Here is a 26,494-nt window from a genome sequence, read left to right as displayed (position 1 = left end):
AAAAAGAAAGCACTACAAATTGGGTTGCTTAAAACAACAGGAATTTATTCTCTCACAGTTCTGGAGGCCAGAAGTCCCAAATCAAGGTGTCAGCAGGATTGGTTCCTTCTGAGGCCTCTGGGAGAATCTGTCCCATGCCTCTCTACTGGGGTCTGGTGGTGGCCAGCAGTCCTTGGCATTGCCTGGCTTGTAGATGCATCTCTCTAGTCTCTGCCTCCATCTTCCCAGGGCCACCTTTTCTGTGTCTCTGTGTCTTTACATGGCCATCTTTTGTTTTTGTTTTTTTTATACAGAGTCTTGCTCTGTCGCCCAGGCTGGTGTACAGTGGCACAATCTCGGCTCACTGCAAGCTCCGCCTCCCAGGTTCAAGCAATTCACCTGCCTCAGCCTCCAGAGTAGCTGGGACTACAGGCATCCACCACCACGCCCGGCTAATTTTTTGCATTTTTAGTACAGACGCGGTTTCACTGTGTTAGCCAGGATGGTCTTGATCTCCTGACCTTGTGATCAGCCCGCCTCGGCCTCCCAAAATGCTGAGATTGCAGGCGTGAGCCACCACGCCCGGCTGGCCATCTTTTTTCAAGGTCACCAGTCATATGGGATTAGGGGCCCACCCTATTCCGGTATGGCTTCATCTTAACTAATTATATCTGCAATGACCCTGTTTCCAAATAAGGTCACATTCTGAGGTGTGCTGAGTTTTAATCCTTCAACGTGTCTTTTTAGGAGGACACAAGTCAACCCATAACATTCACATAATATAAAATTTACCTTCAGAGAAATTTTTTGCCACTCTGTGCCAGTGTTCCTTAAACAAGAAAGTGCTGGCCGGGCGCGGTGGCTTACACCTGTAATCCCAGTACTTTGGGAGACCGAGGCGGGTGGATCACAAGGTCAGGAGTTCGAAACCAGCCTGACCAACATGGTGAAACCCTGTCTCTACTAAAAATATAAAAATTAGCCAGGCGTGGTGGCGGGCGCCTGTAATCCCAGCTACTCAGGAGGCTGAGGCAGGAGAATCGCTTGAACCTGGGAGGCGGAGGTTGCAGTGAGCCAAGATCGTGCCACTACACTCCAGCCTGGGTGACAAAGCAAGACTCCATCTCAAAAAAAAAAAAAAAAAAAAAAGAGAAAAGTGCTGAAAGGAGTTCACCTGGATGTTGGCAGGTTGCTGCTGGAGCCAAGGAAGTCAGCATCTTTGGAGCTGCCTCAGAGCTTTTCACCAAGAAGAACATCAATTGTTCCATAGAGGAGAGTTTTCAGAGGTTTGACGCGATCTTGAAGGCAGCACAATCAGCCAATATTTCTGTGCGGGGGTGAGTCAGAGCACATTGGTATCGTTTCCTCTGTACCATTCTGGAATGGGGCTAGACTCTGACTCAAGTGGTCCTCCTGCCACAAACTTCTTATCCTGGTTGGGGGCAGCCCAAACTCCACACCTAGATGTCTTTTCCCAAATAAGTGTGGTCAGAAGAAATCCTAGCAAGTACCTTCTCTCAAATCTGAATTTTGGGTCAGTTTACCAGCTGACCATTATGGCATGCACCTGTAGTCCTAGCAACTTGGGAGACTGAGGCAGAGGATGGCTTGAGACCAGGAGTTCGAGGCTGCAGTGAGCCATGATAGCACCACTGCCATCATGCTAGAGGAATCGAGCAGGATGGGACACTAACTGGAGTTTGTGGAGATCAGTTGAGTCCTGGGTTTATAACTAGCTCTTCACACATCCCTGGAGAATTACCTGGGCTTCTATGTTTCCAACATCACATCTCTGATATCAGTGATTCCAGGCATTGTGTGTGTATTATCTATAATAATTGAAACCTCATAATAGCCCAGCAGGGAGTAGGTTATCCCCACTTTATAAATGACAAAACTGAGGCCCAGGAAGGGTGAATAGTCTACCGTAAGGTCACACTGCTGTGCAAATTGCAGCCAGAGGCCCGGCATGGTGGCTCACATCTATAATCCCAGCACTTTGGGAGGCCAAGGCAGGAGGATCACCTGAGGTCAGGAGTTCAAGACCAGCCTGACCAACATGGCGAAACCCCATCCCTACTAAAAATACGAAAATTAGCAGTAATTCCAGCTACTTGGGAGGCTGAGGCAGAAGAATCATTTGAACCTGGGAGGTTGAGGTTGCAGTGAGCCAAGATCACACCACTGTACTCCGGCCTGGGTGACAGAGCAAAACTCTGTCTAAAAAAGAAAAAAAAAAAAATTGCAGCCAGAATGATCTTTCAAAAGTGCACATCTGGGCTGGACATGGTCACTCATGCCTGTAATCCCAGCACTTTGGGAGGCCGAGGCGGGCGGATCACCTGAGGTCAGGAGTTCGAGACCAGCCTGGTCAACATGGGGAAACCCCGTCTCTACTAAAAATACAAAAATTAGCCAGGCATGGTGGCGCGCCACCTGTAATCCCAGCTACTCAGGAGGCTGAGGCAGGAGAATCACTTGAACCCAGAAGGCGGAGGTTGCAGTGAGCCGAGATCACACCATTGCACTCCAGCCTAGGTGACAGCAAGACTCTGTCTCAAAAACAAAAAACAAAATCCCACAAAAGTGCACGTCTGATCACATCCCTCCCAGTTAAAAAGCTTTCCATGACTAATCAAGTGCAGACTTTTTAATGAGGCTAACAAACCCTGCATGATTTGGTCCCAGCTCTTTTCAGTAGCGCTACTGTTCCAGTTCCCTTCTGGCCCCTGCTTCCTCCTCATGGTACACTCCAGCCCAACTGGAACTTCTTTCCGTTTGTCACATGCCTCCACTCTCTCTTGCCTCTGGACCTTTGCACGTGCTTTCTGTAGACTCAGAACAACCTTCCTTGGGAGGCTAAGGTGGGCGGGTTGCTTCAGCCTAGGAGTTTGTGACCAGCCTGGGCCTGGGCAACATGGTGAAACCCCAGCTCTACAAAAAAAAAAAAAAAAAAAAGCCAGGCATGGTGGCATGTGCCTGTAGTCCCAGCTACTCAGGAGGCTAAGGTGGGAAGATCACCTGAGCCTGAGAGGTCCAAGCTGAAGTGAGCCAGAATCATGCCACTGCACACCAGCATGGGTGAAAGAGTGAGACTCTGTCTCCAAAACATAAAAAAGAACATTTCCTCCACATCATGCTTCTCGGAGATAACTCCTGCTCATCCTTCAGGTCTTCTTGTGGGAGTCAGTTCCTCTGAGAAGCTGCTCCAGTCCTTCAGCTGGAGTTAGTGCCCTTCTCTGGGCGCCCATAGTGTCGGGACATCCTCTAAATGTAGCACTTAGCTGCTTGTTAAATTCCCTCCCTGCCCCACCTCACTAGACCATGCACTCCCTGAGGGCAAAGCCCACATCTCTCCCAGTCCCTGGGGTGCTCCGCTCTCCCAGCTCGGGGCCTAGCACACAGTGGGCACTCAGTCACTGATGGGCAGGTGGATGAATGGGGAAGCAGGGGCTCCAGTAACATCAGTCTGACTTCCAGATCTGTGTCTTTCTAAGCATCTCTCTTACCTTTTTCTTGCTCAGCAGTGGTTGGAGAATAAGTGGGAGCATCAAAATGGAAAAGTACACTGAGATCTTTGAGTCTGAAATTATTTATCTATAGAACGTTTATTATGCCTCTTAATATGCAGAATACTTTGCTTGACTCTAAAGGGTTTTGAATACATCTCAGCTCCAAGAGGGTGGGTGGGAATAGAAGTCACCCACATCCAAAATCTACCCTCCTTACCATAGCCCTAAGACCCATGATCAGACCTGTGCCCACCTTGCTGACCTCCTCATCTCATACTTCCTTTCCCCTTGCTCTCTCTGCTTCAGCTATCCTTTGTTCTGTCTGGAGCACGCCTGGCTCTTCTGTCTCACGGCTTTCTCCAGGCTCTTCTCTCTGCCTGGAATGCTCTTCTCACAGACCCCCAGCTTCTTTCGGCTCCAACATCCTGTCCTCAGAGGGGTCTTTTCTGGATCCTCACTACAGCTGGCCTCCACTTGTTCTATCATTTCCCATCTTTCCTCTGTAGCACATCACTTCTGAGAGTTTCTCCATTACTTACTTGGTTGCTTTTTTATTGGCCATCTTCCTAACTTGAGATAAGCTCTGAGAGGGCAGGAACCTTATCAGTCTTGCCCACTGCTCTATGCCAGTGCCTGGCACATAGCAGGCAACTCAGTAAACATCAGGCGAATAAATGAATGAATGAATCCTCTAGCAACTCACTGGGGCAGCTCATCCCTTGGCCCTCAGGCCAGCGCAGCCTGTTACTGACTCATATCCAACTTAGCTCTTGTTCTGAGTTTGGTTTTACCCAGTCTTTGGTCTCCTTCTGGAGTACTGGCCCCAGCTCCTCTGGCACGTAGTTTTGCTCCGTCTCCCCACCGTACAACCCAGCTGCTTACTCTCCTTGCCCTGTCTAGCTCCTCCTCCTCCGCTTATTGTAAATCCTTGGCTGCCACTCCTGAGGCCTGTGCAACTTCTGCTTCCTGAACTGTAGGTCCATTGTCCCCCAGTTCCCTGCCATTGCTCTCTACTGCCTCCTGCTGGCACTGAGTTGTACCATCCCTGCCCTTCCTCCGCCCAGCTGCAGGTGTTGATTGCACACTGATCGGAAATGTGTGTTAAATGCCCTGCTTCAGTTCTGCTAGCCAAAGAGCTCAGGACACTGACCTCATTCCTCCCCTGTCTTCCCACAGGTACGTCTCCTGTGTGCTTGGCTGCCCTTATGAAGGGAAGATCTCCCCAGCTAAAGTAGCTGAGGTGTGTGCATGTGTCAGGGTGGGGGGTTTGGTGAGGGTTGGCCACCTTGTCTGCCCCTGAGCGCATAGGTTCCTCTCCCCACCCTTTCCTGCAGGTTCCTGATTTCATTCATTCACCCAGCTCCTTCATTAAGCTCTCCCCGTGAGCACAGCCCTGCACTTGCTCCCTGGAGGACCCCCTCCTAGCTGGACATGTAGTCCTTGAAGCCCCTGGCCTCTACCCAGCCTGAAAACCTCTGATTCAGTTTCCAGTCTGGTCTTTGAGGTGATTCTCTGAGGAGAGGCTCCTTACCCAGGAGTTGCCACAGTTCCTTGTAGTGATTGAAAGGCCACAACCCTGATGTCCTCTGAACAGTCACCAGGTCAACACTGAGAAGAACACAGCACAGGAATTGAGTTTGACCAGCCCAAGAACTTACGTCATTTAGTCCTCAAAACCACTGTGCAAATTTGGTGTTATTATTCCCTTTTACAGTTGAGGAAACTGACACTAAATAATTTGCCACAGGTTACAAATGGTAAAATCAGGTGTCAAACCCCATTTTGTCTCCCTCCAAAGCCCGCTTCTTCCCAGGATACTTTGTGGCATCCAGATAGGGGGAATGGTAACAGTAGCAACTGTTTCTTGAGAGTAGCTGCCCTGGTCTTAGCCTCAGTTGCACCAGTCCTTGCCATATGACCAAATGGTCATCACCATTTTTCAGAAGCAGAAATTGAAGCTCAGAAAAGTTAAGTTCCTTGGCAAGGCCCACAGCTAGTGAGCAGCAGAACTAGGACTTTAACCCAGCATCTCGTGACTTCAAGGGTCTGCTCCTTCCCCTGCACCCTGCTGCCCCCTAAAGGCCACCCACTGCTGCCGCCCTCTGTGCAGGGCCACTGGGGGAAACGACATCACCATTTCATTTATCTAGCAGATCATTGGTGTCTTCTGGTCCCCCTGCCCCGCCACATCCCTCCGCACCTTGTCCAGCAGCCCCATGCTGGCAGCAGCTCCTTGGGTGAGGCCATCTTTTTTTTAAGTTCACCAGTCATATGGGGATTAGGGGCCAACCCTCTTCCAGTATGGCTTATTCCAATTGGACCCATATTGGACCTATTCCAATATGGACCCATTTTGCAGTGGTTTTAGAGGTGTGCAAATGGGCTTCTAAAAATTTAAATAGTGATGTACCTCTATTAAAAAATATAACTATTGGCCAGGCACGGTGGCTCACGACTGTAATCCCAGCACTTTGGGAGGCCGAAGCAGGCGGATCACCTGAGGTCAGGCGTTCAAGACCAGCCTGGCCAACATGGTGAAACCCCGTCTCTACTAAAAATACAAAAAGTTAGCGGGGCGTGGTGGCAGGTGCCTATAATCCCAGCTACTTGGGAGACTAAGACAGGAGAATCACTTGAACCCAGGAGGCAGAAGTTGCAGTGAGCTGAGATTGTGCCACTGCACTCCAGCCTGGGTGACAGAGCAAGACTGTCTCAAAAAATATATATAGTACATATATAATATAATGTATATAATTATATATAATTATATAATGTCTATAATTATATATAATTAATGTCTGTATAATATACATTATATATCATAATATGTATATCATGTATTGTATATAACTATATACATAATTATATACATTATATATTACATATACAATTATATACATAATATATAATTATATGCATAATATATGTATTATATATTATATACATTATATATATACTATTAGCTGGGCATGGTGGTACACACCTGTGGTCCAGGTTACTTGGGAGGCTGAGGTGGGAGGATTGCTTGAGCCTGAGAGGCCGAGATCACACCACTGTACTCCAGCCTGAATGACAGAGTGAGAACTTGTCTCAAAAAAAAAATAAATAAAAAAAATGTAACTAGCATCTCAGACCCATGATTTCATGGATTTTACTGCTGAGGATAAAATGACACAGAAGGAATCAACTTCACTGATTCCAGCACCTGGGTCTGACAGTATGACGTGACGGTGGTAAGTGAAAGACTGAAGTGTGAGGGGCACAGGTAAGGAGGAAAACACAGGGGTTGGAGCTTCAGGACTGTGGGCTGGCTCCAGCGGCTGGCTCTGCCCCTTAAGCCTCCGCCTCCTGATCATAGGTAGAGGATCATGATTCCCAGTTGGAGTTGTGAGGAGCGTGTCATCCGGTAGGAACTGAGTGCTTCATACACAGAAGTGTTCTGTCCAGGCAAAGGTCCCCTGCTTCTGAGTGCATGGATCCCCTGGCTGGTGGATTCTGTATCCTCCAAGTGACTGCTTGCTTCCTTAGGTCACCAAGAAGTTATACTCAATGGGCTGCTACGAGATCTCCCTGGGGGACACCATTGGTGTGGGCACCCCAGGGATCATGAAAGACATGCTGTCTGCTGTCATGCAGGAAGTGCCTCCGGCTGCCCTGGCTGTCCACTGCCATGACACCTATGGCCAAGCCCTGGCCAACACCCTGATGGCCCTGCAGGTAATCAAAATCATATGCCCATTCTCCCAAAGGTCATGGTGGGCAGGACAGCTTGTTATTATTTATTTCAGCAAACATTTACTGATGCCAGTATGCCAGGTTCTGAGCGGGCAATGGTGGACATTGTCATGGTGACCCCGCTCAGATGTGAAGTGTACACCTCTGTGTTGGAGAGACAGTCACGGGAGTTACATGGCAATCCTACTGCATTATGACAGATGCCATGAAGGGAGGAAGCATGGGGCTCAGGAAGCCTAGAGGGGCCCCATCCCAGCTGAGGAGATCTAGGAGGATTTCCAGAAAAGGCCTGAGTGAAGCTTGAAGGATATAAAGTAAGCTACTGGCGAGGGAAGAGGAAAGGTGACTGGGCAGAACTGCACCTCAGGACTGATGTAGGGTTCAGGGAGGACTCATACAACGTACAGGGTTGTGAGTGTGCGGGTGTGTAGCGGAAGCAGGTGAGGAGACAGGAGGTAGAGAGGCCAGCAGAGGTCACTCAGAGAGAGAGGCTTTAATGCCGTTCCCCTCAGATTTAGTTTCCCTTGAGGTTTGCTTCTCATGGGCTGGTCCAGGATGGTGATCCATTGGCTGGCAGCCAGATAGAAGGGACATTCTTGGTGTCTGACCACAGCTACCTTGCTGTAGCACTGGCCTACCCTTCCATCTCTAGGATAGTGATGGCAGTCCCAGACACTTTTTTTTTCCTCTCAATTATCCCCTAGAGGTTCGTGTCTAAGCCAGGTGAGTCTGTTACATTCTGGGCCGGTTTCCTCAGAGTTGTGGCTGTCAAGGTTAAGGTTCATAGCTCTGTGGTCTCCTCATTTCTCGGCTTACTGTGACACTCCGCCCTGGCTCCTGGGCTTTCCTTCAGCTCATGCGTTTCTCGGCCAGGCAGTCAGGAAGAGTGACTTCCCGTCCTAGACCTTGCCAGGCAGGTAAAGGGGAATTCTGCACAGCCCAGGTGAGTCTCAGGCAAAACTCCATCCTGACTAGGCTCGGGACACTCCTGCTCCTCTGTGCTTCTCTGTTTCTTGGCAATGATGTCTCAGAATCCCCTTTTTGAAAATTTATCAGGGAACAGGTTGAGCTGTATGATGTCTGGCAGCAGCTTCCTCTGACCTCCCTCTTCCATCAGTTATTTCAGGAATATGGATCGATGTGCCAGGTTAAGTGCTGACTTAGATAATAGTAACAAAACCCAATCCCTGCCCTCTGGGAGCTCATGTCATGGTGGGTGGGGAAGACGGATGGAAGATTACAGGCGTGTAAATAACACATTGTCAGACCATTTATTCACCTATTAAAACCTAACCTGACAGTGCCTAGTGTGCTCGGCACCGTTCTTAGCATTAAGGATTCAGCTGCGACCAAAACAGAGTCTCTGACCTCATGAGGCTGACACTCTAGTACGATGAGGCAGATAATAAATAAACACATAAACATACAGCAGGCCAGGTGCTCATAAGCACTGTGGAGAAAAATGAAGCAGGTTAAGGCAGTGCCAGGCCTTTCTGTAGAGTGGCCTCACTCAGAAGGAAGCATTTGAGAGAGACCTGAGGGAAGCAAGGGAGTGAGCCCTGCGGACCCCTAGCAGGGAGCGGGAGGGAAGGCAGCCCCACCCAGGAAAGCAGGCACAGAGCCCTGAGGGAGGAGTGTGCTTGCCATGTTCAGGGATCAGGAGGAGGCCTGTGGCAGGAGCAGTGTGACCGAGGAGAAGGGGGCAGAGATGTCAGGGTTAGAGGAAGGCCAGATCGGGGGCCCCGTAGGACTTTGACTCTTTCAGACTGAGCTGGGAAGCTAACAGAGAGTCTTGAGCAGGGGCAGGGAGAGAGATGATCTGAATGTTCCCTTTGAGAGGCTCCTCAGCCGGGCGCGGTGGCTCACACCCATAATCCCAGCACTTTGGGAGGCTGAGGCAGGTGAATCACTTGAGGTCAGGAGTTTGAGACCACCCGGCCAACATGGTGAAACCCCATCTCAACTAAAAATATAAAAATTAGCTGGGTGTGGTAGTGGGGGCCTGTAATCCCAGCTATTTGGGAGGCTGAGTCATGAGAATCACTTGAGCCTGGGAGGTGGAGGTTGCAGTGATTTGCAGTGAGCTGAGATAGTGCCAGTGCACTCCAGCCTGGGCAACAGAGCGAGACTCCTTAAAAAAAAAAAAAAAAAAAAAGAGGCTCTTCTGGCTCTTGTGTAGAGAATACACTATAGAGGCAGAAAAACCAGTTTGGAGCCTACAGCAATCCAGGTGAGAGACATGAAGGAGACCTGGAGGGCGGAGGTGCGTGACCGGATCTCAGCAGTCTGATCTGTGAAGCTCGAGACATCTATAGGCAGGTATGTTAACCTGGGTGCAGTTAACTGGGAGGGAGTGGAGATAGAGAAGCTGTCTGAGGAGTGAGCAGTAAGGGCTCCAGCCAAGATCAGGGAGGTGAGGAAGAGCCAGCAAAGACTGGATCGAGGCCTCAGGAGAGGCCAGAGCACTAGGAGGAAAACCAAGGGATGTGGAGCCCTGGAAGCCACGCGGAGAAGGTGTCCAAGATGATGCAGCTAGTCAAGTGCAAAGATGAAGACACTTGACCTTTGTACTTAGCTACATGGAGGCCACCAGTGGCCTTGACTAGAGCTGTTTCAGTGGAGGAGTTGTGGGGATGCAAACCTGTTTCAAATGGGTTCAGGTGGGAATGGTAGATGTTAAATGGGAACAGCTCTTTTGAGGGACTTTGCTTTGAATGGGGGGAAAGAAATGGGAGGTTAGAGGGTTCCAAAAAGGTTTATAAAAGATGGGAGAGATCGCAGGCTGTGTGAGGATGACCCAGTGGAGGGGAGTAACAGGTTGCAGGAGAGAGGGAGAGATAGATTTATTGGAGCACATCCTGAAGCAGGTGGGAATGGGCCTCATGCCAAGGTGGAAAGGTTGGGCTTGGCTAGGAGCTCGGGGTCCATCTCAGGCAGCATGAGGGACAGTGGTTCTGTAGGCCCAGATGTAGGCAGGTGGGTAGATGTGACGGTGGGAGTCAATGGAGACATCTCTTTTGATTGTATCCATTTCCATAAAGCAGCAGATGAGAATGAGGATGGGGAAGGGGGTGATAGAGGTTTAACAAGAGAGGAGAAAGTGAAATAGTCATTTGGGAGAGTGGGAGGTGACTGACCTGGGAAGATGGGATGTGGGCCTCATGTGACAAGGCCCTGACTGAGTGAGACCAGCCTGGAGGTGGTAAGGGGTAAGCGGGGGGTAATAAATGAACCACAGTAAACAACAGAGGTCTGAAATCTCAGCATTGGGAGGGGGTCAGGCTGGTGATCAGAAAAGGTCTCCCTGAGCAGGTAGCTTTCAGACTGGAACCTAAAGGGTGAGAGTCCACCATGAAAGGAAAGATACTGCTGGCAGAGGAAACAGTGTAACAGAAACTAAAGGGAGAAGCACTGTCTCTGTGGGATTTTCGTGTCAACAGAATAATAAGCCAAAGCAAAGAATGACTCTAGAATTTCAGGCAACAGATGCTTGGGAGGTTTGCAAGGCCCAGCTCTGTGGGCTCTTGTCCCCAGTGCCAACCGTGTTTCACCATCCTTATGTTTCCAGATGGGAGTGAGTGTCGTGGACTCTTCTGTGGCAGGACTTGGAGGCTGTCCCTATGCACAGGGGGCATCAGGAAACTTGGCCACGGAGGACCTGGTCTACATGCTAGAGGGCTTGGGCATTCACACGGTAAGCCCGCCCACCCCCTGGTGGCGACAGCCCTGAACTGACCAGGGCTTGGCCTGAAGCTGAGAACAAAAGCAGATGGGGGTATTTGGGGTTATTAAAGTGCGGAGGAGTAAAGAGGGAAAGGGTTAGCCAGGCACAGTGGCTCGTGCCTATAATCTCAGCACTTTGGGAGGCTGAGGCAGGTCACTTGAGCCCAGGAGTTTGAGGCTGCAGTGAACTATGATCCTGCCAGTGTACTCCAGCCTGGGTGAAAGAGCAAGACCCTGTCTCTTCAAAACAAAACGAAAGAGGGGAAGGGTGCCAGGGATTATGGATATTTGATCTAATGTTTTAATGTTTGTGAGAGTAGGGTTTAGTGAGGCCACACGCATGGGCACAAGAAGGCTGGAGTGTCAGGGTGACTTTGACAGTTCAGTCCTAGGAGACACCAGGGAACATGGAAGGGGCCCTGGGAAGGGTCAGGCTCATGACCTGAAATGAGTCAGTTCTCTCTTGGCTTTGTTTTGTTCTCTGTACAATGCGGACAGTAGAGTTAAACAGCTCACCAGGGATCTACCAGAGTCCACCAGGGCCCTCAGTGGTGGGACAGAAGCAGACTAGCATCTGTGCTTGAGGATCAGATGGAACTGGGTTTAAAGCCTACTCCTGCCACTCACAGGCTATGAGACCTCAGACAAATCATTTCATCTCTCTGAACCTAAGAAATGGGAAGAATAATGCTATCTATCTCATGGAGCCATTGTGAGGATTAAGTAAGAAGATATATGTAGAGGGCCAGGCGTGGTGGCTCACACCTGTAATCCCAGCACTTTGGGAAGCCAAGGCGGGTGGATCACCTGAGGTCAAGAATTCGAGACCAGCCTGGCCAACATGGTGAAACCCTGTCTCTACTAATAATAGAAAAATTGCTGGGCACGGTGGCTCATGCCTGTAATCCCAGCACTTTGGGAGGCCAGGGCGGGCAGATCACCTAAGGTCAGGAGTTGGAGACCAGCTTGGCCAACATGGTGAAACCCCTTCTCTACTAAAAATACAAAAATTAGCTGGGTGTGGTGGCAGGCACCTGTAACCCCAGCTACTTGGGATGCTGAGGCAGGAGAATCACTTGAACCCGGGAGGTGGAGGTTACAGTGAGCTGAGAGCGCGCCATTGCACTCCAGCCTGGGCGACATGAGCAAAACTCTGTCTCCAAAAAATAAAAAAAAAAAGAAACCTTATGTAGAATGCTTAGCACACAGCTGAACACAGAGTGCATTTCAGCAAATATGAGCTACTGTATGAACAGAGGGTTTCTGCCTGGCCCTTTCAGTTGGTGTTTTTATCCCTCCCTCTCTGCCTCACAATCCTCACTTGAATATCAGTTTTTTACCTCTGTGGACCAGGCCCTGTGCTGGGCCCTGAAGAGAGAGTACTGAACAAGACTGATGAGATCTGTGCCCTGGTAGTGGCACTACAAACCATTATACAGATTGGGCATCTTACATGAGGGGGAGTCAGAGGAATAATCCAGGTGCCAGACAGACAGGAACTCACAGGCAGCTGGTGCCCCGCTGTCAAGGAAAAAGCCTGTTTCTCTTCACTTTTACTTTTTCAGTACCACAGTTGTCTATCCATGCTGATGTTTTCCCTGGTGTTGAGGGCTATGCCCATGACTTACCACATCCTCTAACTTGTTTCTCAAAGGGTGTGAATCTCCAGAAGCTTCTGGAAGCTGGGAACTTTATCTGTCAAGCCCTGAACAGAAAAACTAGCTCCAAAGTGGCTCAGGCTACCTGTAAACTCTGAGCCCCTTGCCCACCTGAAGCCCTGGGGATGGTATGGAAATAGGTGCACACACAGATGATTCATGGATGGAAACACGGAAATGAGAATGAGGTTAAATGGTGCAGGTACCTCATAGCCAGCTCTACACAGAGGTCTCTCCTGGCAGAAAGCAGGTGAGGGGCGGGAGGAGCTGCTTGGCAGCAGGACCTCCTGCCCAGACCTGAGTAGGAGCAAGAGGCTTTGAGGGCTGAAGTCTCCCTTCATTATGGACCCTGGCCCAGGAGTTGAATCCCTGAGGACATGTGGGAACCCCATTCCCTACTTGGCATGATCCTTGAGTCTCTTCTCTGGATGGAATCTGCGAGCTGGCCACCTGGCCGCCCTCTACACAGCTCCACCCTGCCATGGCTTTTGGGCCCTTGCTCTCTGACTTCTCAGGACACAGGTCATGAGGCTTCTTCCCAAGCTGGCAGAGACCATTTGTGGAAAGTGGAGAGCTTCGTGCTGGCCATCTGCCAACTCCAGCATCTCTGGAAAATCTCCACGCTGAATGTGATTTTTGAAAACAGCTTATGTAATTAAAGGTTGAATGGCACAGAATCATTCCAGCATTCAGTTGTGCAGCTGTGTGTCTACATGAGCGGGGGGGAGGAAAATACTTTACCATGTTGCACTCTGAGAGAAAAATGGAGACTATGAACTAGTTTATTAATCTTTGCATTTCCTCCCTGTTTCCCCACCTGAGCCCCAAATCCATAGTGACTGGAAATCAGTGGCTTTGGGCTTACTCAGGAGGCTGCTTGCAGCAGTTGCTGGCCAGAACACCCGACAGGGTTGTTTCTGAGCTTTGCCTCTGTGACTGGGGCTATTGCACAAGCTCCCCCGAGGGCACACTTGCTGCTTTGGACCTCGGTGGCCCGGCCTCTCCCTGGCGTTCTCAGGCCCGGGAGCGCTCACCTGTCGGTTCCCCCAGACTCTGCGGTCAGGCGCTGATTCTCGGCTGCGGGACACCTGTGCGCTCCTGCATTTAGGGCTCCTTTGCTCTGGTTTCATCACGCAGGATGTCACATTTTGTGCATATTATTCTTTAGCTCTACTACTTTTCATTGTAAACAAACAAAATCATTTTCTAACCTGCCGTCGTGGCAGGCAGAGTGCAGAGTATTCCCGGCAGGTGTGGGCCGCGGTGAGGGCTGAGAGCCAAGGGCGCTGGAACCGCTAGTGTGGCCTGACAGATTCCTCCATTATTTGCAGACTGGACTTCCGGCACCACGGCCCCCCTGCGACCCTCTTCTGCCTTAGTCCCGTGGGATCGGGTAGTTCAAGATTTTGAATTCAGGGTCTGGTAGACACCGGCAAGTTTGAAAACCTACGGGTCAGAATGGGGCGGAGGCGTGGGCCCCCTACCCTCTGCCCCCTGCCCCCTCGGAAGCGCGGCCCTCTTCCAGGGGTTGGGACAAGCTGGCCTGGGGACCCGGGGCACCGGCAGGGACCCAACCGCTCCCGGGACCTGGCACCAGCTGCGCCCTTCGCGGGGTGGCACCGCCCACTTCCGCTTTCCGTGGGCGTGCGCCGCGCAGTCGCAGTCACAGCGCAGAGGTCTTTTGTCCTCCCGGCGTCCCCGTAGTGGCCGTAACCCGAGTGACACGTTTCCTTGGGGGCGTGGAGGAGCGGGGTCGGGGTGGGCCGTCAGCACTTAAAGGGCCCGCTGCTCGGGCGCAGGAGGCGGTGCCTCTGGAGTCAGTGCGGGGCGCGGGAACCCGAGCAGGTTCGGGAGGCGGAATGAAGGGCCGGGTGGGCTCGCGAGGGGCCGGGGAGTCCGCGGGGAGCGAGGGAGTTTCCGAGGGGCGGGTCGCGTTCCTGGCAGAGTCCCTACGGGGCAGGCCCGCCCCCTCTGTCCCAGTTCCCCGCTGCCTGGGCTGGGGCGGCCGGGGTTCATTCATTCCCGGCCTGGGGACTCCTAGCTCGGCGCCGCTCCGCGCCACAGCCCAAAGCCCAGCCTGAGACCCAGCCGCCCTAGAGTGCCCACGGCCCGGCTCCCCTTTCCTCCAGCAGACAGACTGGGAAAACCGAGGGGGCGACGGCTGAGCAAGGTCACTCCGCGGGTCGGGGGCGCAGCCGGGCTCAGACCAGCTTTCCTGCCGCCCAGGGCCTCTCTGCCACCACTTTCGGGGTCCGCGCCGGGCGCGGGGCGGGGGCGGGGGCGGCTTCCGCGCGGCGGGCAGAGTCCAGCGGGGAGCGGTGGGGGAAGGGCGAGCCGCCTGGGGAGGGGGCCGGGCTGCAAGCCTGGCGATCCAGATTCCAGCCCGCTGTCGCCAGCTGTGGGACCGAAGGGAAACTGTTTCACCTCTCTGACTCTAGTGTCTGTATCTGTAAAATGCCGGTGATAACACCTGCCTCACCGAGATGCTGGGGGAATTCAGGAAAATCATGCAAAAGTGCCCGGTACAGAGCCTGGCACACAGAGAGCTCTTGGTCAAGTGAGTTGGAGCTGCGTGAGCCCAAAAGGGGATAGAGGCAGCGTGGAGGAAGGTGGCAGCTGGCCCGGTCGCTGGGAATGAAAGGCCTCAGTGTCTGGGGCTTCCTCCCCGTCCCGCCCGTTCTGCCCGCAGTTTGTTCAGGGTGGAGGTGCGCACCTGGCCAAGTCCACGTCTACACGGCCTACCCAGAGAGGCCTAAGTTGGGCGGCATTCCTAACTCCGAGCCAGGAGTGACCGGGCTGGCCCTGGCATGGGCAGAGACTGAGCGAGGGTTGGGTGGGGCCCGCTCCAGGACCAACCACGGTGTGGTTGCCCTTGAGCTGGCCTCAGCCTGCCTGGCAAAGACCTCATCCTTGAGACCATGTGATCTATTTCCTGCTTCCTCCTAGCTGACCCTTGAGGGAAAGGGGGTGGGGGCCGCCTAGAGCAGGAAGTATTAGTCACTGAGCCCAGGTGCCAATTTACACCTAGCGAAGGTGGAGGCATTGGACAGGCCTGGGTCTGAGCAGAGAGAACTCCTTCCTGGGACCCTGGAGTCCCAATCCTGCTGCCATTTTCCTTCTGCCCAGGACTCTCCACTCCTCAGTCACCTTGGAGAAAGAAGTGTGGATCCTCAGATTCCATCTTTCCAACTCCAAGACAAGTGGAACTAGAAAATAAGGTGCCTGTGTCAGTCTCCCCAGCTCTGCTGTGGTGGGCCCTTAAGATCACCTCACTGAACCCTCACACTGCCTCATGATGTTTATACAGTTATTAGCTCCGTTTTACAGAGGCAGAAACTGAGGCCAAGAGGCTAATTTCCTAAGGCCAGAAAGTGATAGTATCCAGACTTGCCCCAGGGCTGACTTCTGAGCCAGCCTGGTACCTAGGGCACACTGCTGCCTCCTTCCAAAGTGAGCGTAGGGGACAGGATTCCAGTGGGAAGGAAGCTCTGAGCGGGCAGCCCAAGCCACCTCTGAGACTCTGTATCCTGGGCCAGGTGCCATGGCAGAGAAGGTGCTGGTAACAGGTGGCGCTGGCTACATTGGCAGCCACACGGTGCTGGAGCTGCTGGAGGCCGGCTACTTGCCCGTGGTCATCGACAACTTCCATAACGCCTTCCGTGGTGAGCGGGGCAGTGGGGCTGGGACTACTTGAGGGGATGGCAGAAGCAAAACTCTGGATTCCACCTCCACCACTGGGTGGGGAACGTGTGTCTGGCTAGTCCCTGGGAACACAGCACCCCATGTCGTGATGATGTGGCCTACATGTACCCTACCAGGAGGGGGCTCCCTGCCTGAGAGCCTGCGGCGGGTCCAGGAGCTGGCAGGCCGCTCTGTGGAGTTTGAGGAGATGGACATTTTGGACCAGGGAGCCCTACAGCGTCTCTTCAAAAAGGTGGGTGCAGGCTGGGCGCGGTGGCTCAAGCCTGTAATCCCAGCACTTTGGGAGGCCGAGATGGGCGGATCACAAGGTCAGGAGATCGAGACCATCCTGGCTAACACAGTGAAACCCCGTCTCTACTAAAAAAATACAAAAAAATAGCTGGGTGAGGTGGCGGGCGCCTGTAGTCCCAGCTACTCGGGAGGCTGAGGCAGGACAATGGCGTAAACCCGGGAGGCGGAGCTTGCAGTGAGCTGAGATCCAGCCACTGCACTCCAGCCTGGGCAACAGCGCGAGACTCCGTCTCAAAAAAAAAAAAAAAAAAAAAGGTGGGTGCAGGCTGGGCACAGTGGCTCATGCCTGTAATTCCAGCACTTTGGAAGGCCGAGGTGAGGAGATCACTTGAGCCCAGGTGTTCAAGATCAGCTTGCTCAACACGGTGAAACCCCATCTCTACAGAAAAATACAAAAATTAGCTGGGTGTGGTAGCCCATACCTGTGGTCCCAGCTACTCGGGAGGCTGGCGTTGGAGGATGGCTTGAGCCCGGGAGGTGGAGGTTGCAGTGAGCTGAGATGGCACCACTGCACTTCAGCCTGGGCAACAGAGCAAGACTGTCAAAAAAAGAAAAAAAAGGTAGGTGCAGGCAGGCAGGCCGGGGGCATTGCCAAGGACTAAGGCCAGTAGAGCAATCTCTGGCCATGTCACCCCTGCAGCACAGCTTTATGGCGGTCATCCACTTTGCGGGGCTCAAGGCTGTGGGCGAGTCGGTGCAGAAGCCTCTGGATTATTACAGAGTTAACCTGACTGGGACCATCCAGCTTCTGGAGGTGAGAGGGCAGGGCAGAGACATTAGGAGGGTGCCCAGCTGGGCCCCAGTCTGGCAGGCAGTGCCAAACACAGAGCCCAAGCTCTATCATCCTGGACTCAGGTCTTTATGTCCCAGTCTCAGTTTCCCCACCTCAGCCCCATTCTCTTGTGGAGGAGTAACAGGGTGGGAGTAATGTGTGAGGTGGAGGCCACTGACGCCACCTCTCCATGGCCAGATCATGAAGGCCCATGGGGTGAAGAACCTGGTGTTCAGCAGCTCAGCCACTGTGTACGGGAACCCCCAGTACCTGCCCCTGGACGAGGCCCACCCCACGGGTGGCTGTACCAACCCTTACGGCAAGTCCAAGTTCTTCATCGAGGAAATGATCCGGGACCTGTGCCAGGCAGACAAGGTGAGGGCCCCCTTGATAGCGCCCTGGCTCCACTGATTGATGGCCCACCCTGAGCCTGAGGGTGGGATTCTGAACACCCCCGCTAAGGAGGAAGCTAAGGCTCAGGCAGTCGCAGTGGAGGGCCCCATCCCCTGCTTGTTTCTAAAGATAAAGAATAGGCAACTGGCCAGGCGCGGTGGCTCATGCCTGTAATCTCAGCATTTTGGGAGGCCCAGGTGGGCAGATCACCTGAGGTCAGGAGTTTGAGACCAGCCTGGACAACATGGTAAAACCCCATCTCTACTAAAAATACAAACATTAGCCCGGCATGGTGGTGTGTGCTTGTGGTCCCAGCTCTTCCGGAGGCTGAGGCATAAGAATTGCTTGAACCTGGAAGGCGGAGGTTGCAGTGAGCCACATCAGGCCACTACACTCCAGTCTGGGCCATAGTGAGACTCCATCTCAAAAAAACAGAATAGGCATGGGGAGGGCTCTGGGTTGTTGGGACACACTGCCTGTGCCTCTGGCCTCACCGCCTGACCCACATCCCACAGACCTGGAACGCAGTGCTGCTGCGCTATTTCAACCCCACAGGTGCCCATGCCTCTGGCTGCATCGGCGAGGATCCTCAGGGCATACCCAACAACCTCATGCCTTACATCTCCCAGGTAAGGCAGAAGGGAAGGGACAGGAGTGACCCTGGGGTTATAGTTGGTGCCTGGGATCTGAGGGGAACTGACCTGATCTCCACCTCCAGGTGGCGATCGGGCGACGGGAGGCCCTGAATGTCTTTGGCAATAACTATGACACAGAGGATGGCACAGGTGAGCCTAGGAGTGGGAGCCAGGAGGGAGAGTCAGGGGGAACAGACTCCCCATCCAACACACTCCCTTCTCTGCAGGCGTCCGGGATTACATCCATGTCGTGGATCTGGCCAAGGGCCACATTGCAGCCTTGAGGAAGCTGAAAGAGCAGTGTGGCTGCCGGGTAGGAAGAGAAGGGAGAAATGAGGGAGGGGAAGGACCAGATCCAGGCAGAGAGGCCCAGAGGGGTGGTCAGTCCAGCTCCTTCCATAAACCCTGTTCTCTGCGGGGCAGATCTACAACCTGGGCACGGGCACAGGCTATTCAGTGCTGCAGATGGTCCAAGCTATGGAGAAGGCCTCTGGGAAGAAGGTAGGCCCCCTGCCCCACCCACCTCACCCCACCCAGCTCTCAGCAGCACAGCAGCTTTGGCCCTTCCCACTCACCTCTCCTGTGGGCACCTGGCACTGCCCAGTCTCAGCCTGCCTAGCACCCGGCACCAGGTGCCTGCGGGCGAGCCGCTGCTCTGCACTTCCGCTTCTTGAAGACCTGGCCGGCAGCTGGGCCAGGGCCGGCTCAGCTAAGCTCCAACTACCTCCTGTCTTGCAGATCCCGTACAAGGTGGTGGCACGGCGGGAAGGTGATGTGGCAGCCTGTTACGCCAACCCCAGCCTGGCCCACAAGGAGCTGGGGTGGACAGCAGCCTTAGGACTGGACAGGATGTGTGAGTGCTGGCTGGACCCCTGCAGTTAGGGGCCAGGGAGGGGCTGATCAGATCTGGGCATGACCACCCAGGGCAGGCTGTGGAGTGGGGGGAGGCTCTGCATTCCACCGTGGGCCCTGAGCACACACCTCGCCGTGTTGCAGGTGAGGATCTGTGGCGCTGGCAGAAGCAGAATCCTTCAGGCTTTGGTGCGCAGGCCTGAGGACCCTCCCCTACCAAGGACCAGGAAAAGCAGCAGCTGCCTGCTCTCTAGCTTCTGGCAGGAACCCAGGGCCCTGGAGCTGCTGGGGCCAAGCCACGGCCTCCCCTACCTCAAACCCCAGCTGGGCCCACTCATCCCACCAGGCATGAGGCCAAGGGCTCCACTGACCAGGAGGCCGAGGTCTCTAACTCTTATCTTCCACAGGGTCCAAGAGTTCATCAGGACCCCCAAGAGCGAGTGACTGGAACAAAACCTCCTCCTCCCAGGCACTCATTTATACTGCTCTGAAAGAGCTTTCCAAAGTATTTAAAAATAAAAACAAGTTTTCTTACACTGGGGCAGGTTCTCACAGATGGTCACTATCCACCCCTGGAATACAATGAGCCAGGCCTGAGCACTGAGGAAGCAATTTCTTTAATTTTATTGGAATCCAGGACACAAGAAAAACACCCAAAAACCACATGGAGACAGAAGACGAGACACAACTCCTCCCCCACTGCCTCCCTGCTCTAGAGTGGGGACAAAGTGGGGGGGAGACAGCTGAGGGGAGACCTGAACCTCAGTCCAGCCCTACAGGCTCCAGGCCTGCAGGGAAGGAGGGTAACCGGGAGGCAGGGCCCAGCCCCCCAGTGTGGGGAAACAGCTGAGGGAAGGCCCCCCTCAAAAGGCTCCATCTCCTCACCAGCACTCCTGCCCAGGGACAGGGAGCCCACAGCAGCAAGGGGACCCCGGGGCCATGGCCACATTCATGACTGAGAAGCAGCTGAGTGGAGGCAGGAGACACACGATTATCTGGGCAGAATCAGTTGGGGCAGGGGCCTGGGAGGGCCCCATGGGCCAAACCCTGAGGTCACAGGAGGGGGCCCAAAGCGGGGCTAGTGAGTGAGGTCCTGAGTGAGTGGGTCAGCGGCTGGGCCCCTTTCTCCAGCTGCCTGTAGCCCCTCCAATACTGCTGCCAGGGGGGCCCGCCTCCAGGGAAATGGGATAAGAAAGCAGCCTGCCCCTGCTGCAGACAGAGCCAGGTGGCTGAGGCCAGGAAGAAAGGCCAGGCCTTGCCACCTGCCCCAGAAGCCTGTGGGAGAAGGACAGGTCAGGAACGGTGGGGACAGGGGCTCGACCGGCTCAGATCCAAGATGGTGCCAGGCTTGCTTGCTGAGTCCCCCATGAGCTGGGGCACCGCACTGGGGCCAGCGACTAGTTAGACAGGAGGCAGCAGCTTCTCAAGAAATTCCTTAACAGCTGCCATCTCCTGAGGGGATTAAGAGGGGATCACGAGAGGTTCCTGGCTGGAGGCAGAGAAGTGGGAGTGGGAAATGGTCCCCCACTGACCTGAGGACAGGAGCTGTGCATGACACCCGGGTATGTCTTGAACTGGACCCTGGCAGGTGTGACAACAGACCGGAGCTTCTCAGCCGTCAGGGCCCCAAACCGTACAGGCACCATGGGGTCCAGCTCCCCATGGCACTGGAGGATGGCCAGGTCCTTGGCACTGCCATTAGCTGCCTGGGGGCCGGATAGGACTCAGGGCAAAGCTAGTGCTGCAGCAGTCCCCAAGCCACAAGGATGCAGACCCAAAGGGTGGGGGGGTCAGTGGGGACATTCACCTGGGGGAAGGCCCGGTGCAGAGGCAGCCAACAGCTCAACGCCACGATGCCAGCCAGAGGGTGGGGGCAAGTGAGGGCCGTGTAGAGGGAGAGGGCCCCGCCCTGGAGGGAGAAGAGAGGAATCATGACGGCACAACTCACTCACCTGCCACCCCTACCCCCCACACCCCCACCCCTCTCCCCTCACCTGTGAAAAGCCTCCCAGGACGATTCGATTGGCAGGAATCCCGTTCTTCATTTCATGCTCAATCAAGGCCTTGACTGGGGGGAGGGGGCATGAGTAGGTGGGGGGAAGCTGCCAAGGGGCCCAAGAACGGAGCCAGGCTGAGGAACTGCCCAGAGCTTTCCTGGGGGGCGGGGGAAGGAGGAGGCAGAGGAGGGGCTGGGGTCTTACTGTTCTCTGCTGCCTTCTTGATGCCAGCCTCGTCCTCTGGGGCATCTGGACTCAGTCCCATCAGGTCAAACCTGGGGAGTAGAGGCACAGGCAGCTATAGAAAACCCCAGCCAGCTAGCCTCCTGTAGCTCCCTCAGCCCAAGTGTCCTCGTCCCCCTGCCTAGCCCTGCTCCCAGACTCACCAGGAAGGCATCACCATCTTCATGTTGAGGGTCACAGGGATCCTAGGCCTGGGGAGACAGCCAGAGGGCCCAGCATGCTCAGGAGGAATGACGAGGCCACAGCCCACAGCCCAGAGTGGGGCCGCGCCGCCCCTGGGGGCCCTCCCAGCAGGCAGGGCCTGTGTTTAAGGTGTTGCCAGGCAACCTGCCACGTGGGGCTGGAGGCTGTGGTTGGAGCAAAGCACCAGCAATGGAGAAGCAGAGCCCAGCGCTTGGTGTGACGGGGTCCCAGCTAGTCAGTGAGTACTTGGGGAAGGGGCAAAGGGAGGTGTGGGTTCTAGGAGAGCTCAGGTCTAGGAGGCCCTAGAGCTGGGGGTTGGTGCTGGACCCCACTCCTGGGGGCTCCACAGGAGCTAAGGCTGAAAATGCCACTTCTGACTGCCCTGAGCCCAAGCCCCAGGATGCAGCTGACAGGAGAGAACAGGCCTGGGATGCCAGGACCACCCCCAGATGATCCCCAGCCTCAGCCCCTCCCTTGCTGGGGTGACACTCACGCATGGGGACAGATGTACTTGACGTGAGGGAGTCGGATGGTGGAGAGGGCGTCAGCCCAGCTGTGCCTGTAGGAGGGATGGGAGAAAAGGCTCCGATGTGGTAGAAAGAGAAGGGGACGTACAGGCGTCTCCAGTCCGCTGCTGGGCCCAGGCCCCCTCCTTAAGAAGCATCCCTCCTCAGTCACTTACCCTGTGTCTCCAAGTCCATGTAAAAAAATAACCTGGAAAAGGATGGAAATGGGGAGACAGGAAGGTTCCCTCTAGGTTCTCCAACTTCTGCCCACCCCTTCCCCACCCCCAAGGATCTGGAGGAACCCAGGTAGCAAACAGGTTACTACCCTGAGCCTCCTGGCCTCAGGATACTCCCTGCTCATCACTGCCACCTCCATTTTTCCCACACCCCCTCCAGCTGGTCCTCCAACTGCTCCCACAGTGTCTGGCCGTGCGTGAAAGGGGACCCTTACCGCGGCCGTTTCCCGCTCAGCTCCAGACACGGTGGCAGCATCGGTGAGCAGGGGCACAGACATGGTGTTACCACACATACACCACACGGCTCCACGGCGGGGGCCTGCACACATTAGGGGTGGCGGTCAAGAGCAAAACCAGGCACAGGACACACTCCTGGCCCAAGAGGCCACCAGGCCATCAGCCCCACACAGCACCCAGGTTCTGTCTTGGGCACAAATAGGCAAGAAGTCCCAGGGCACAGGGGAAGGAAGTCTGCCTCAGTTCCAGGGTTGAAAGGCAAAGGCAGCCACCCTAGTGGCCCAGAACATGTGTCTCTGGTTCTGGCCCAACCACAGGATCTGAGCTTGCTGGAGACAGGCAGAGGCAGGGCACAGGGACTGTAGGGCAGGGGGCAGAGGGGAGGCAGCGGCACGCCTGCTTCATTCCCCCTCTAACTCCTCAGGGGTCAGTGCCTTCCCCCTCCTCTCCAATCATCCCTGGGTCCCTGCCTCCCCAGCTCCCGGCCCTATGGGAAATACAGAGAAAAATGCCAGGGAAAGGAGCTTCCATCCCCTACTCAGTGCCGCCTCCAACCCCCATCTCAACCTCACCTGACCCAGCCCGCATCCAGCCTTCACAGCAGTTTCTGGCCCATCCATTCCCAGACCCCCAGGGGGCTGCCCATGTCTCCAGATAGCGTTAAGAACTCCACCCAACCCCAAACTGGTGCTCCACGCCCCCCTAAACGGAGCTACCTGCTGCTGCTGCCACTGACTGCAAACGAGCCCCGGCTTGACCACGCTCTGGGACTCCCAAACACACAAAAGAATGTCAGGCTGGCTGGCCCCTCCCCATCCTCCAAACTCGCCGGCGTCCTCCAAACTCGCCGGAAGCTTCCACTACCTGCCTCCAAGTGCCTGCCCACCCCTCCCAACTGGCCTCACCTTCCATCTCTGGCCCTTGAGGGCAGCTCCCCACAATGGGATCGTTCACCTGTGACCCGGGGCTCCTCTTCCCACTGGGGAACGCACCTCCCGCCCTGAGCTGCGATTCCCTTCCTTCTCCACCGTGGGGACTTGCACCTCCCGCCCAGGCTCCCTCCTTGGGGCCCGATCTGTCTCCTTCTACACCTTGAGAACTTCCACCCTAACCCAGGATCTCCTGCTCTCCACAATGGGAACTTCTGTTCTGACCAAGGGTCACCCTCCCCAGTAACATTTTCTACCCCGACCCGGGACTCGCACCTGCCCACAATGGGGCTTTGTACCTTTGACTCTGGGGAAGCCCCCGCCCCACAATGGGCTCTTCTACTTTCGACCCCGAAGTCTGTCCCATTATACCCAGACACCCCCTTGCCTAGCCCCACTCCACTCCCGAAGTCCCCAAGACTGGACAGCGCCTTCGCACCTCACTCCCCACCCCCATCCTCCCCTATCGCGGTCCCCCTCCCCGCTCTCCGGGACCCTCCCAAGGCCGACCTCCCCCATATGCCCTTCCTCCGCAGCCGCCGGCTGGCTACCTCCACTCCCTGGGGCTTCCGAGGCCGCTTGGGCAATTCTCCTCTTTCTCCCGCAGACACACACTCTTCCCCCTCGGCCGCCCCCGCCGGAACTTCCGTTCGAGTCCCGGGAACCCAGCCATCGCGCTGCCGGAAGTAGCCTGGCCGGCAGTACGGAACCCGGAAGCGGGGACCCGGCTTCGCTGGATAGAGGCTGCCATGTTGGAGGCAGTGGGGCCACTCCCTGTCACTCAGTCGTGCAGTCGCTGGGTTCTCTCCCGCTCCCACCTTGTAGAATCGAGACAGGGCACCCAAGACTCCCACTTGCTACCACCACCCATGCGCCTCCTGGAGGAGGGCTGACCGGAAGGAGAGGCATCCCTCACACTATTGTTGGCATAAACTTTACCACCTTGCCATCCCTATGGGACACACTTCTTAAGGTCTCGGGTGTCTGCCACTGGCTTTCATGCCCTATTCCAGGATCATGAATGGAATGACACACTCCGAACCGAAGAGAGCTTACAGATCTAGTTCTCCAGCCTTAAAGATGGGGAAACTGAGGTTCAAGGAAGCAAGTAAACAGCGACCTCGGGATTCCATTGAAATTCTGCCTCTCTGGATCTGCTTCCTGAGATATAAAATAACCACCTTGCCTCCTTCACGGCTTTGTTGGTAGGTTTAAATGAAGTTGTGTGAATATGCTTTATACAGTAAAATCACAGCATGATGCGTTAATCACGCAAAAAAGGACCTAGGAAAAATACAAAAGCCGTATCAGAAGAGCTGGACAGTCACTGGCAGTGTTAGCGCTGCCCTTCACAAGCAATGTCATGCAGACAGTGCACAAAACGCTGCCTTCAAGCTGAAGTGGAAATAGGTATCAGGGACCACATAAAAGTCAGAAGGGAGGCAAACTGAGTTGAAGCCCTGAGAATGTGTGGGGATCTGCAAATAGGAAATGAGGCACACTTGCCCCTCAGTCACTTAGGACTCACTCTGCCAGCTTAACCTATACTAGTGTTTTCTTTGAACAGAAAGAAAACAGTACAAAGTTGAAAGCTCAACGAAGCACTTCCCCCAGGCCCAGAGGCAATTTGGTCCTAAGTACTCAACAGGTCAGGGAGCCTACAATACCAGGATTCAGGGCAGAAAACTTTGGGCCTAGGGGACCACCGCAAGCCAAGGACTCGGGACTGAATGTAAAAGAAAAAGGAGGGTAATGTCCCCACTTATGGAAGAATGAACAGTTCCTCCTGCAACCTCAATCACCTGAGACACCATGACACTTACAACAAATTCTTCAGTGAAGCTTCAAATTCAGAGGTTCAGTCCCAGGAGCTGTGATTAATGCTTTAATTAGTGGAATTAGTGAAGGGCTCGTCTGCTCTAAGATTTCTAACTTTATTTTTCCCCCTACTCCAAATTTAAACATAGCCCTTCTTTTAACTCCAAAAAATGATCCAACTGAAATAAAGAGGCTGTGGCTGAGTGAATAGGACCCTTCGTGCTTTTCAAGAACAGCATTTGTATTCTGATTTATTTCAGGCTGCATTTTAGAAATTTTGAGGGCCAACAAGGTTTGGTGGTGGCAGAGTTTTCCTAGGACAGGCTGGAGAAACAGTGGCTATATCCTCCAAACAGCAGCATGGGCCAATCCCTCAGACGAATTCTCCCAAAAGGATCAGATTCAACACTAATTCCCTTTATCACCTGTTCCTGTTTTCTGCAAAGGAGAGAATACTGACCATATCAAATCCCCTTTTTAGATACTTACATTCTCTTGAATTGCTGAACTGAGTTTTAAGTCCAAAGTCTTTGGTCCACTGGCAGACCACATGAGCTGCTCAATTACTTTCTTCACCCTCATTTCTTCTGATAAGCTCCAGAATCGGTTCTCCCTCATTTTTGTAAATGTCATTCTACAAATTACTTCCCTTGTGCAAAATGAAATATAGGGTTTTTGTTGTTGTTGTTTTGAGACAAGGTCTCACTCTGTCACCTCAGGCTGGGGTGCAGTGGCACAATCATGGCTTACTGTAGCCTTGACCTCCTGGGCTCTAGTGATCCTCCCACCTCAGCCTCCCAAGTGGCTGGGACTACAGGTGCACACCACCATGCCCAGCTAATTTTTGTGAAATACAGGTTTTCAACCCCACCTTCTTCTTTACTATATATGGGTGTAGGAGTGTTTTTGGTCTACTGTACAAAATTAAGCTTGACCTTTCCTGGAAAAACTGATCCAGTCTTGATTTAATTGTGGCACTTCCTATAATCTACCTAGTCCAAAACAACAACAAAAAATTTCAAAGTTCAGTACAGTTCCCCATGACATGAAAGTTGCATCACTGCTGTCAAGAACTCAAAAGAAAATACAAACA

General features: G+C 53.9%; 3 protein-coding genes across 8 annotated transcripts in view; 2 read left to right on the top strand and 1 right to left on the bottom strand.

The window, feature by feature from the left end:
* Positions 1–13,295, top strand: part of HMGCL (3-hydroxy-3-methylglutaryl-CoA lyase) — a 40,257-nt gene extending 26,962 nt beyond the window's left edge. For 2 of the 3 annotated variants that reach the window (XM_025385678.1, XM_025385669.1), the window contains 5 exons: positions 1,168–1,316; positions 4,668–4,731; positions 7,020–7,208; positions 10,795–10,920; positions 12,604–13,295. In XM_025385678.1, coding sequence (XP_025241463.1) covers positions 1,168–1,316; positions 4,668–4,731; positions 7,020–7,208; positions 10,795–10,920; positions 12,604–12,705 — 630 coding nt within the window. In that variant the 3' untranslated portion in view covers positions 12,706–13,295. The remainder of the gene's footprint in view (positions 1–1,167; positions 1,317–4,667; positions 4,732–7,019; positions 7,209–10,794; positions 10,921–12,603) is intronic. The other variant, XM_025385688.1, reaches the window with a different exon arrangement.
* Positions 1–19,793, top strand: part of GALE (UDP-galactose-4-epimerase) — a 30,587-nt gene extending 10,794 nt beyond the window's left edge. Inside the window, exons 5-16 of one of the 3 annotated variants that reach the window (XM_025385656.1) lie at positions 1,168–1,316; positions 15,734–15,825; positions 16,144–16,269; positions 16,426–16,541; positions 17,241–17,354; positions 17,571–17,747; positions 18,281–18,394; positions 18,484–18,550; positions 18,628–18,713; positions 18,824–18,901; positions 19,139–19,253; positions 19,397–19,793. In XM_025385656.1, coding sequence (XP_025241441.1) covers positions 16,149–16,269; positions 16,426–16,541; positions 17,241–17,354; positions 17,571–17,747; positions 18,281–18,394; positions 18,484–18,550; positions 18,628–18,713; positions 18,824–18,901; positions 19,139–19,253; positions 19,397–19,455 — 1,047 coding nt within the window. In that variant the 5' untranslated portion in view covers positions 1,168–1,316; positions 15,734–15,825; positions 16,144–16,148 and the 3' untranslated portion in view covers positions 19,456–19,793. Of the gene's footprint in view, positions 1–1,167; positions 1,317–14,395; positions 14,453–15,733; positions 15,826–16,143; positions 16,270–16,425; positions 16,542–17,240; positions 17,355–17,570; positions 17,748–18,280; positions 18,395–18,483; positions 18,551–18,627; positions 18,714–18,823 lie in introns of those variants that run through there. The other 2 variants (XM_025385639.1, XM_025385648.1) reach the window with 2 other exon arrangements.
* Positions 19,794–19,853: 60 nt separating this feature from the next.
* Positions 19,854–24,237, bottom strand: LYPLA2 (lysophospholipase II). Of its 2 annotated transcripts, XM_025361419.1 has the most exons (10): positions 24,135–24,237; positions 22,633–22,736; positions 22,358–22,389; positions 22,169–22,234; positions 21,636–21,683; positions 21,454–21,524; positions 21,247–21,320; positions 21,060–21,161; positions 20,785–20,958; positions 19,854–20,704 (listed from the first exon to the last, which is right to left on the bottom strand). In XM_025361419.1, exons 2-10 carry the CDS (start codon positions 22,708–22,710, stop codon positions 20,654–20,656), a joined length of 696 nt encoding a protein of 231 aa, XP_025217204.1. In that variant the 5' UTR covers positions 22,711–22,736; positions 24,135–24,237; the 3' UTR covers positions 19,854–20,653. The 2 variants fall into 2 exon arrangements, with proteins under 2 accessions (XP_025217204.1, XP_025217194.1); XM_025361409.1 differs by having other exon boundaries at positions 19,854–20,958.
* Between the last annotated feature and the right edge of the window lie 2,257 nt (positions 24,238–26,494).

This window comes from Theropithecus gelada, chromosome 1 (assembly GCF_003255815.1).
Source record: "Theropithecus gelada isolate Dixy chromosome 1, Tgel_1.0, whole genome shotgun sequence".
NCBI classification, from domain to species: domain Eukaryota; kingdom Metazoa; phylum Chordata; class Mammalia; order Primates; family Cercopithecidae; genus Theropithecus; species Theropithecus gelada.
Note: the sequence above shows the minus strand (reverse complement) of the source record. Positions and strands in the feature narration are given on the sequence as shown.

Bases quoted from the DNA above. Each gene is read 5' to 3' on its own strand.
- LYPLA2 (XM_025361409.1), bottom strand. From the start codon at position 22,710: ATGTGTGGTAACACCATGTCTGTGCCCCTGCTCACCGATGCTGCCACC. The intron at 22,235-22,357 runs GTAAGTGACTGA...TCCCTCCTACAG, and splicing joins CATGGACTTGGAGACACAGG to GCACAGCTGGGCTGACGCCC. The intron at 21,321-21,453 runs GTAAGACCCCAG...CCCTCCCCCCAG, and splicing joins CAAGAAGGCAGCAGAGAACA to TCAAGGCCTTGATTGAGCAT.